The 12,146-nt window shown below is 47.6% G+C and overlaps 1 protein-coding gene across 3 annotated transcripts in view; it reads left to right on the forward strand.

Moving 5' to 3' along the window:
- The window catches only part of LOC129704139 (Kv channel-interacting protein 2-like), a 193,617-nt gene that overhangs the window by 120,549 nt on the left and 60,922 nt on the right, over nt 1-12,146 (forward strand). Inside the window, exon 1 of one of the 3 annotated variants that reach the window (XM_055647049.1) lies at nt 9,912-10,175. The exons of the other annotated variants lie outside the window; for them this stretch is intronic. Within the exon in view, the coding sequence (XP_055503024.1) occupies nt 10,070-10,175 (106 nt within the window). The 5' untranslated portion in view covers nt 9,912-10,069. Of the gene's footprint in view, nt 1-9,911; nt 10,176-12,146 lie in introns of those variants that run through there. 3 annotated transcript variants of the gene reach the window in all.

Raw genomic sequence — 12,146 nt, forward strand, 5'->3', positions numbered from 1 at the left:
ACTTTGGTGATTGTGATTGATCAGTGAGAATTGGCCAAAACACAAGGCAGTACATGCACTCATCTTCAAGGTGTATCTTGGGGGTTGTTTGCATCTTTCTGGGTGGGTAGACATGGCCCCAATTTAATAAATCACCTGAGAAACAGCACCTGCAACCCTGCGCCACTCATTCGGAACAGCACTAGGTGTAACCACATGGGTTTGGCCTTCAATCCTCTTGGCCGGAACTTGAGTCCAGAACTCACCAACTCATCAGCATGACGAAGGGCTCTGACCCAAAATGTAGGCTGTCCATTCCCTCCTCAGGTGCTGCCTGACCCACTGAGTTCCTCCAGCACTTTGTATTTTGTTCAGAATTCCAGCATCGGCAGTTCCTTGTGTCTCGAGCCCATCATTTTGTCCTCAATGGCTAAAATCAGGTTGTCATCTGGGTCCAGGGATCTTCTCCTGGAGGTGATGAAGATTCAGCTCTCTTTTTTCTTTGGACATACTTGTGCCTTATTTGCCCACTCAAGACGCCCCTAAATACAATGAGGTAGGGAGACCTTTCACAAGGATGTTGCCAGGACTCGAGGGCCTACTATCGGGAGTGGTTGAACAAGCCAGGACTTTATTCTTTGGAGCATAGGAAGATGAGAAGTGATCTTATAGAGGTGTATAAGATCGTGAGGGGAATTGATAGGGAGAATGCACAGCTTTCTATCCAGAATAGAGGAATCAAAATCAGAGGGTATAGGTTTAAAGTGAGGGGGGAAAGATTCAATAGGAACCTGAGGGGCAACTTTTTCACACAGAAGGTGGTGGGTACGTGGACCGAGGGACCAGAGGAGGTGGTTGAGGCAGGTACTATCACAACATTTAAAATACATTTCGACAGGTAAATGGATAGGAAAGTTTTAGAGGGGTATGGACCAAACGCAGGCAGGTGGAGCTAGGGTAGATGGGGCATATTGGTCAACGTGAGCAAATTGGGCCAAAGGACCTATTTCCATGCTGCATGACTTTATGGCCAACAATACTACTGCAATCAACTACAGGGTAGATAGTAGCTCAGAACTGCGCTCTAGTTGTTCTCTACAGCTCTCTATTGTTTGACTGCTCTCTGCAGGTTCTTGCCAGCTGTTATCAGGCAACTGAACCATCCTACCAACATCTAGAGAGCAGTCCTGAGCTACTTTCTACCTCATTGGAGAACTATCTTTTATAGGACTTTACTGGGTTGTACCTTACGCTAAACATTATTCACGTTATTCCATTTATCATGTATCTGTACACTGTGGGTGGCTCGTTTATAATCATGTGTTGTCTTTCCGCTGACTGGTTAGCACACATCAAAGGCTTTTCACTGCACCTCGGTACATTTGACAATAAATTAAACTCAACTGCAATCAGCTCATCTGATTTTCAGTGATTTATTGAGAGGCGGTGAGTTAGGCTGACAGGTAATCTCCCCAGACCACACCCAACTACAGTCACAAGATGAATTAATCTGCAGCTAAGTACTGATCATCACTGAACAGCTCGGCAAGGGAAGGTTCTGCAGCAGTTACATCAGAACGGACCAGGGGATACACAATTAAAGAATCAAGTTACAAATTTCTCTAGTGCAGAACGATTAATATTTAATTCAGACAAAAACAGGAAGCCCTAAATAAAAACATATTATACAAGGAATTCATTTGATCTTTAACCCACATTGCTTTCTCCTGGAAATGTTTGGCTTGGATCGACTGTGTTAATGGTTCAACCAGTAAATAATTCAAAACTCTCAGCCAGGGTACATTTTCAAGCAGGAAACCGAAAAATGGATTGATCAGGAAGGAGCTCGGTCCATCGGATCCTGGATAGAAAGTGAATGTGAAGGGGTTAGATCTGTTGTGATTGTGTGCAGAAAGTGAATGGGATACAGGTGATCTATTGGGACTGTGGAGAATGAGAGCCTAGGAAAGAGTTGGTTTGTTGATATTCTATGTCCTTTCTATATTAAAAATATCCTTTTGTATAAAAATGAAGACAAAGGGCTTTAGGTTCATTGGATTCGGTGTAATGGGAGTGAACGGGAATTGGTTCAATGGGACAGAATGGGAAGAGTTTCAATGGGAGAGAATGGGAATAGGTTTGGCTCATTGGATTCCGTGCAATGGGAGTGAATGGGGAGAAGCTTCTTCATAAGTTAATAAGTCATAGGAGCAGGATTAAGGCCATTTGGCCCGTTGAGTCTGCTCTGCCATTCAACCCTTTGTTTAGTTTAGTTTATAGTTTAGAGATACAGCGTGGAAACAGGCCCTTTCGGCCCACCGGGTCCGTGCCGACCACCGACCCTCACAGATGAACTCTATCCTAAACCCACTAGGGACAATTTTTACATTTACCAAGCCAATTAACCTACCAACCTGTACGTCTTTGGAGTGTCACCGTGACCGCCCTAAATACTTTCTATCTGAAGAAGGGTGGGGTGGGGTGGGGGGGGGGAGCACAGTGGCGCAGCATTATAGATGCTGTTTTACAGCGCCAGAGATTCTAGTTCGATCCTGACTATGATGCTGTCTGTACTGAGTTTGAACGTTCGCCCTGGGGCAGTGTTAGTTTTCTCCTGGTGCTCCGGTTCCCTCCCACACTCCAAAGACGTGCAGGTTTATAGGTTAATTTGCTTCAGTAAAATTGTAAAATTGTTCCCAGTGTGTAGGATAGTGCTAGTGTATGGGGAAAATGCAAGTCGACGCAAACACAGTGGGCCTAAGGGCATGTTTCCGCACTCTATGCCTAAAGTAAAGTAAAGTAAAGGTCCCGACCTGAAACATCACCCATCCTTTTCCTCCAGAGATGCTGCCCAACCCGCTGAGTTACTCAGACACTTTGTGGCTTGTGGGGCCAGGATTGTTGCAGTTAGTTATCAGTGCCGCATATTCCTGACATATCTGCTGAGCTTAGACACAAAATGCTGGAGTAACTCAGTAGGTCAGTCAGCATCTCTGTGGAAAAGGAATAGGTGACGTTTTGAGTTGAAACCCTTCTTCGGACTGTGTCAGGGGAGAGGGAAACAAGAGATATAAAGTGGTAAATGGATAAATGAATGAAATGTATGTAAACGGATATATTAACGGCAGCAATGATGACAAGGGATAGTAGAGCCCACAATGGTCCATTGTTGGCTGTTGTGAACTAGATGAGTGATGCAAAGAGTGAAATTCAACAAGATGACAGTGAAACTAGTAGCATGACTAGGGTGTGGAAGGGACGGAGAGAGAGGAGATACAAGGGTTACTTCAAATTACAGAAATCAATAGCCCAGGTGATACAAGAGGTGCTGTTCCTCCAATTGCTAATGTTTACCTCTGAGCTGGAAACATGTCCACTGGAGTGACTATCATCAGTGGCTCCACTGGGATTCCACCGCACTTTACCAGGATAATCCAAACTCCTTGCAAGGAGACATTGAGTCTGCAGCTGCAGAAATGTTTTCAGGCTGAAACCAAGTCTCGAATTCCCCGTCTCAGATGTTGCTGCTAGCATTTTATCAATCTAGGCATTGTGTGTTGAAGGATTACTGCCACCCGGCAACATCATTTCATGGATGAGTTCCTGCACGTGCCAGGAATTTCAATGATGGGGCTTCCGTGATTGCAAGGGTCGACTGTGTCACACCTTGTGTTCCGGACACATCCTTTGCCGAATCTGCCAGCCCAGTCTCTGTACCACTGGTGGTTACAAGGAGAGCATTCTAAGATCTCTCAGTCTTGGTTTAGTTTAGGGATAGGCCTCAGCCCAGCGATTCCGCGCCGACCATCGATCACCCGTTCACACTAGTTCTATGTTATCCCACTTTCGCATACGCATGTGTAAATAGGTGTTGTTTAGTTCCATTTTTGTTTCATTTTAGTTTAGTTTAGTTTAGAGATACAGTGCAGAAACAAGCCCTTCCGTCCACCAACCAACAATCACCAATACGCTGTTTCTATCCTGGGCACTAGGGATAATTTACAGATCCCAATTATCTACAAACCTGCACATCTTTGGAATGTGAGAGGAAACCAGAGCACCCGGAGGAAACCCACGCGGTCACAGGGAGAACGTACAAACACCACACACACAGACAGCACCCAAGGTGAGGATCGAACCTGGGTCTCTGGTGCTGTGAGGCAGCAGCTCTACCCGCTGCGCCACTGTACGGCCCAGTTCTTGGCAGAGAGCGGATATAACCCCACTGGGCAATGCAGAGGGAGCTTCACTCTGTATCTAAACCATGCTGCTTCTATCTTTAGACTTTAGAGATACAGCACAGAAACAGGTCTTTCAGCCCACCGAGTCCACGCCGACCACCCTGTACACTTACACTATCGTAGATACAACAATTTACAATTTTTTTACTGATAACTTATAAATCTGTACGTCTTTGGAGTGTGGGTGGAAAACGGAGGAAACGCACCCAGTCATAAGGAGAACGTACAAACTCCACACACAGACAGCACCCGTGGTCAGGATCAAACTCGAGTCTCTGGCACTGTAAGGCAGCAGCTCTACCTCTGCGCCACTGTGCGGCCCCTATCCTGAGAGAGTGTGTGTAGCAGGACAGTGCAGAGAGGGTTTCAATCAGTTTCTACACCTTCCTAAGGCAGACTTTATTGCATCAGGGCGAATAGATTTGTGCAAGACTCCCTGGCTAGTACAGAGAGGTCTCATGGCCAAAGGATGCAAACAGGATTTTTTGCCACAATCTCTACCACAAGTATCCTGACCTTGACAATGACCATAAATGGACTATAGATCTAATGGGGGCAATCACACATGTGTGAAGATCAATGAGACTGATTTATACATCATAGCAAGTAAATGACTCTGGAGCTGCTAGTTCCCCGTTGATTACCAGCACCCTGTTCACTTGTTCTGTGTTGGCGGCTTTGTGTTGCAGGGCACCATCAGCTGAGAGGGTTTGTGGATGGAAATTCAGTACGTTTCCCACCGATCTCCTTGAATGGGACACTGAGGTGTGATAACGAGGTCAAAATGAAGGGCAAACACAGCTGGCTTGAGTGCAGCCCTTTCTGGTTGTGATCCAGACATGTATCCAGTGAACAGCCAGTGTATCCAGTGAACAGCCATTGTATCCAATGAACAGCCAGTGCATCCAGTGCACAGCCAATGTATCCAGTGAACAGCAGTGTATCCAGTGAACAGCCAGTGTATCCAGTGAACAGCAGTGTATCCAGTGAACAGCCAGTGTACCTAGTGAACAGCAGTGTATCCAGTGAGCAGCTATGGTGTTCTGTCAACATCCAGTTTATCCAATGAACAGCCAGTGTATCCAGTCAGAAGTCAGTGTATCCAGTGAAGGCCAGTGTATCCAATCAATATCATGTATCCAGTGACCTGCCAGTAAACTGGCTGTGTATCTCGTGAACAGCCATTGTACTCAGTCAACAACTGATGAGCTGACACCATCTTTGTAGCAATCAATTTAAAAGGAGTAAAACGCAAGGTGCTGGAGGAACTCAGCGGGTCAGGCAGCATCTGTGGGAGGCCTGTTTCCATGCTGTACTATTCAGTAACTGTATTGGGGTGTAATCTCACACACAAGGCGAGGGGACACACAATAAAAGATAGGATACTTTGAAGTGCTGTGGCGCTGCTGTTAGAGCTGCTACCTAATAGCACCAGAGACCTCGGGTGCTGTCTGTGTGGAGTTTGTATGCTCTCCCTGTGACCATGTGGGTGCTCCGGTTTCCTCCCACATTGCGGGTTTGCGGTACCAGGAAATTGTCCCTACTAGCGTGTAGGGTAGAAAAAGTGTATGGGGAAATCGCTGGTCAGTATGGATGCGATGGGCTGAAGGGCCTGTTTCTATGATGTATCTCAAAAACTAAAACAGCTGGTAAAAAAATATGAACTGTGTGAGATTCAAGTAGAAAGTATCTACAGGGAGGTACGGTGGTGCAGCGGTAGAGTCGATGATCTACAACGCCAGAAACATGGGTTCGATACTGACTACGGGTGCTGTCTGTAAAAAGTTTGTATGTGAGTTTTTTCCCATTGCTCCAGTTTCCACCCACATTTCAAAGTCAATCAAGTTTGATAGACACAAAGTGCTGGAGTAACCCAGTGGGTCGGGCAGCATCTGCGGAGAAAAAGGACGGGTGACGTTTCAGGTCGGGACCCTTCTTCGTCCTGACTTGAATCGTCACCCATCCTTGTTCTCCAGAGATGCTGCCTGACCCACTGAGTTACTTTAGCACTTTGTGTGTCTATCTTTGGTATAGATCTAAATGGCGACTGTTCCTTGTTTCTACACACTTGTAGGTTAATTAGCTGCTGTTAAATTGTCCCTAGTGTGTAGGATAGAACCAGTGTATGGGGTGGCGTGGACTCGGTGGGCCAAAGGGCCTGTTTCCACGTCGTAACTAAATCTAAAACTACCGAGCAGAAAGTATGAAAAGTGAGAGACTGATGGGTGATGTATCCACAGACATGATGGACGTGCAGTTGGCTGGGCCAGTGACTGCAGTCTGAGTTAATGTTTCCAATCGATTCCATGCTGACTCTCATCCCCTGACAATCTGACCAGCTCTTTGGCTCCTGGCACGGACCAGACGATAGAGAGCTTTTGGAGAGAAACAGTTTGCAGGCTCCACACACCAGCAAGGAACCAGCTCCATTACACACCCAAAGGAGAATGGAAGGCTGAAAGCACATTGCAGATTAGATACAGAGTGAAGCTCCCGCTACACTGTCCCATTGCACACTCCCAGGGCAGGGGTAACAAGAATAAGAAATAAACCAGGTTAGATAAAAGTCTGTCCATATTGCCCAGTACTGTTCCAATGTCACATTCCCATTTCCCAGAGGTGCAGCGGTAGAGTTGCTGCCATACATCACCAGAGACCTGGGTTCGATGCCGACTACGGGCGCTGTCTGTACGGAGTTTGCACATTTCCCTCTGTGACCGCGTGGGTTTTCTCTGGGTTTCCTCCCACATCCCAAAGACGTGCAGTTTTGTAGGTTAATTGGCTTCTGTAAATTGCCCCTGTTGTGTCGGATAGAACTAGTCTATGCGTAATCGCTGGTTGGCATGGACTCGATGGGCCGAAGGGCCTGCTTCCACGCTATAACTGTAAACTAAACTACATTGAATTAAACAACAAGAAGCTGATCACTTCTCTTGAGCTGATGGACAAATTGGTACCAATTAGTGACAATTTGCCATGAGAAATTAATTAACATCAGGAGTTTGGCTCATCAGCATCAGGATGCCTCAGCAATTGTAATCATTTGCTCTTTCTATTGCCTTGCTTTACTGGGTTTCCTGCATCTTTGGGGACATTTTTATATCTATTGAAATGAGGCAATGAAAACTAAAATGTCATTCGTGTTAGAGGAATAGATCAGGTAGATGTATAGAATCTTTTACCTAGAGTAGGGGGAATTGAGAACCAGAGGGCACAGGTTTAAGGTGAAGGGGAAAATATTTACTAACATTGTGTAAGAAGGAACTGCAGATGCTTGTTTAAACCAAAGATAGACACAAAAAGCTGGAGTAACTCAGCGGGACAGGCAGCATCTCTGGAGAGAAGGAATGGATGATGTTTTGGGTCTCGAACCAAAACATCATCCATTGCTCTCCAGAGATGCTGCCTGTCCCGCTGAGTTACTCCAACTTTTTGTGTCTATTCTCTGTACCCTTTCCAGCTTGACAACATCTTTCTTATAACATGGTGCCCAGAACTGAATGCTCTTAGTCTGATGTCTGAAGTCTGAAGAAGGGTCTCGACCTGAAACATCATCCATTCCTTCTCTCCATAGATGCTGCCTGTCCCCCTGAGTTACTCCAACTTTTTGTGCCTATCTTCGGTTTAAACCAACATCTGCAGTTCCTTCCTACACAAGGGTACAGAGAAGATTTACGAGGATGTTACCAGGACAAGAGGGTCCGAGCTACAGGCAGAGATTGAGTAGGCTAGGACTCTATTCCTTGGAGCGCAGGAGGATGAGGGGTAATCTTATAGAGGAGTATAAGATCATGAGAGGAATAGATCGGGTAGAGTTTCTTGCCCATGAGTAGGGGTGAATCAAGGAATTAAAAAAGATTTAATAGGAACCTTTAGTAACTTTTTCACACAAAAGGTGGTGGATGTATGGAATAAGCTGCCAGGGGAGGTAGTTGAGGCAGGGACTATCTCAATATTTAAGAAGCAGTTAAACACGTACATGGATAGGACAGGGTTGGAGGGATATGGACCAAATGCTGGCAGGTGGGACTAGTGTAGCTGGGACATGTTGGCCGGTGTGGGCAAGTTGGGCCGAAGAGCCTGATTCCACAAACTAACACTCTATGACTCAAAGAACCTCAAGGGCAACCATTTCAACAGGTGCTGGATGTATGTTTCACCCCGGACCCCACGTCTTCCCTCTCTCATCAGGCAAGAGATCCTGATGTTTGAATACCTCCAGATTCAGGGACAGTTTTCTCCCAGTTGTTGCATTCGAGATTAACTGTTGTTATCAGGCAACTGAACCATCCTCTCACCCACTAAAGAGTTGGATGATCAATCATGATCATATTGAATGACGGTGCAGGCTCGAAGGGACGAATGGCCTACTCCTGCACCTATTTTCTATGTTTCAAAAGAGCATTCCTGACCTACCATCTACCTAATTGCAAACCTTGGAATTAGCTTTAAGCGGACTTTGTTAGACTTTGTCTTGCACTAAACGTTATTCCCTTTATCCTGTATCTGTACACTGTAATCATGGATAGTCTTTCTCTTTGTAGATTGATAGATTGATAGATTTCTTGTGATTGATAGATTCTTAATTAGTACGGGTGTCAGGGGTTATGGAGAGAAGGCAGAAGAATGGGGTGGAGAAAGTTATATCAGCCATGATTGAATGGCGGAGTAGACTTGATGGGCTGAATGGCCCAATTCTGCTCCAATAACTTATTAACATGGTACATGGAACGAGCTGCAGGAGAATGTAGTTGAGGCAGGTACTATCATCACTTTTAAGAGACATTTTGGTACATGGATAGGATAGGTTTAGAGGAATATGGGCCAAGCACGGGCAGGTGGGACTAGCGTAAATGGGGCACTTTGGTCGGCGTGGGCAAGTTTGGCCGAAGGGCCTGTTTCCACGCTCTCTGACTCGAAACACGCACAGCCTATTTCCCTCCACAAATGCTGCCTGACCTGTTGAGTTCCTCCAGCACTTTGTGTTTTGTTCAAGACTCCAGCATATGGAGTTCCTTGTGCCTCCAAGTCACCTTTTCGCCACAAGTCCACAGTCCCTCCTCCCACATTCAGAGAGGTGGTGGGGACAGGATGTTGCAGACTTTGCTGTATGGGACTTTGTTTCGTGTTTCATTCTTTAACCTGTCTGTTCATTTGGGAGAGTGTTGTGGGCTTGCAGGAGTTGTTTCAGGCGGTGGGGAGGGGGTGGGAGACCTTGGTTGCTGTGGTGCCGCCGGAGAGGTTACAGAGAGAGGTACCAGGCAGTTGTACACAGGCCGGGGAAGGGAGGGGAGTGTGAGTAGCCAGCGGACGTTGCCTCGGCAACTGCGTCAAGCAAATCGATGGAGGAGGTACCGTTGAGCTGGGAGGGGAACGCTCAGCCTCACAGATCAGCGGGGCTGCGGGAGTCCCGGGCCAGGCTGCATCCTACCTCCCACCTCCATCAAGGGCGACCCCTTACAAAACACCTCGCCTCTCGTACACCCCTCCCTTCCTCTCTACACCCCCCCCCCCCGTTCCCTCTCTCCTACCCCCCCCCCCCCCCTCACTCTCCTCCCCCCGATCCCTCTCTCCTCTCCCTCCTGAATCCACACAGATCAGTGAGGGTGGGGAGGGGAGGGAGAGGGGGAGGTGGAGAGGGGGAGAGAGAGAGAGAGAGAGAGAGAGAGAGAGAGGGAGAAAGTTTGGCGGGATCCTTGCAGCTTGAGTCCCGGGACTTCCTCCCCTCCCCACCCCGCCACTTCCCCGGGGTGTAGAGTTGTAGATTTCCTCCCAGCGTTGGAGAGGTCGCACAGAGCGGCGGAGGTGAGCGGGGAGTGAGTGAGGGTAGGGAATGAGCCCGCCTCGCCATGCATCTGGAGGGGCTTGAGATGATAGCTGTCCTGGTCGTGCTCGCCCTGTTTGTCAAAGTCCTCGAGCAGTTCGGACTATTCGAGCCAGTGGTCATCGAAACAGGTAAGTGGTTTTCTCTTCGGCAATTTGCTCTGCTTTCAAACGGCTCCTTGTGGGAACCAAGTATCAAACGTCCGGGACGATCCCTGTCAGGGTCAGTAGCATCCGATACAGTGCTGTGGCCTTTATTTATATATATGTGTGTATATCTATATCTATATGTATATAGATAGATATCTATATATCGATAAAGAGAGAGAGGGGGGGGGGGGAGAGGGAGAGAGAGAGAGTGGAGAGAGAGGGAGAGGGAGAGATGTAGACATATAGATATCTATCTTCGGTGTAAACCAACATCTGCAGTAGATAGATAGATAGATAGATAGATAGATAGATAGATAGATAGATAGATAGATAGATAGATAGATAGATAGATAGATAGATAGATAGATGGCTAGATAGATATGATATTATGAGACGGCAGACATAACCTTTCTCTCAGGATGAACATTTCAAATACTAGAGGGTTTAGGTTTAAAGCAAGAGGAGCAAAGATTAAAGGAGATGTGCAGGGCAAGTTTTTTTTTTACACAGACGGTGCCTGGAACACACTGTCGGGGATGGGGTGGTGGTGGAGGCAGATGCGATAGGGGCATTCAAGAGACTTTTGCATGGGCACATTGATATGCAAGGAATGAAGGGACGTGGAAAATGTGCAGGCGGAGTTGATCTTGGTATCATGGTCCACACAGACATTGTGGGCCGAAGGACATGTTCCTGTGCTGTACTGTTCGATGTATTATAGAGCAGCTTTCTCTCCCCCCACCAGCCAGCCCCCCCCCCCCCCCCCCCCCCCCCCCCCCCCCCCCAACCCCCCCCCCACCCCCCCCCCCCCCCCCCCCCCCCCCTAAAGTCCCCCCCCCCCGAAAGTCCGAAACGTCGCCTGCACGTTTCCCCGCCACAGATGCTGCCTGACCTATTGAGTTAGATTCATAGTAGAGTCATACAGCATGGAAACAGGCCCTTCGGCCCGACCTTCTCCTACCGACCAGCATGCCCCATCTACACTAGACCCACCTGCCTGAATTTGGCCCATATCCCTCCAAATCTGTCCTGTCAAATGTACCTGTCTAAATGCTTCTTAAACGTTGCGATATTACCCGCTGGAGTTACTCCAGCACTCTGTGTTTACTCCAAGATCCCAGCGCCTGCAGTTCATTGTGTCTCTGTTTATATTTAAGAGACGGTTGGATGACATATTTGTTATCCAGGCACCTTCACCTTCGCTGATTGATTTTTCCATATACCGCTGGCCATTTAGTTTAGTTTAGAGATACAGCGCGGCCCACCGAGTCCGCGCCGACCAGCGATCACCCCTGGCTATCCTACACACTAGGGACCATTTACAGAAGCCAATTCACCTATAAACCCTCGGAGTGTGGGAGGAAACCGGAGAACTGGGAGAAACCCCACGCGGTCGCAGGGAGAACGTACAAACCCCCATACAGACAGCACCCGTGGTCAGGATCGAACCCGGGTCCCTGGAGCTGTCAGGCAGCAACTCGTGCCGCCTCCTTGCAACAAGATCATTTTGTGGGACATCGAACGCGAGTATGTTAATCCTCTGTATAAATCCAAGCCGAGGGGGTCATAAATATAAGGAGGTCTGGGATAAAGTCAGATCATGTATTCGTGAGATGAATAGAGAGCGCAGGAAGAGACCACATTTAAACACGATTTATCTCTGTCTCTCTCAAGTACCGTGGTGACTGGAATTGAAGAACCGGCGCTTGCAGCAGCGGGCGAGACTGTAGATAATAGGAACGCGGGAAGTTAGAGAGAGGGAGAGGGAGAGGGGATTATGTCACTGGGATGCGATGGATGAGATGACTGGAGGCTTTCATGGGCCACGAAACGTCAGCATGGATTAAGTGGTAAAGACAAAGTGCTGGAGTCACTCGGCGGGTCAGATACCCGCAGACGCTGCCTGACCCAGCACTGAATTACTCCAACACTTGGTATTTTGCTCAAGATTCC

This window comes from Leucoraja erinacea, chromosome 15 (assembly GCF_028641065.1).
Source record: "Leucoraja erinacea ecotype New England chromosome 15, Leri_hhj_1, whole genome shotgun sequence".
Classification (NCBI taxonomy): domain Eukaryota; kingdom Metazoa; phylum Chordata; class Chondrichthyes; order Rajiformes; family Rajidae; genus Leucoraja; species Leucoraja erinaceus.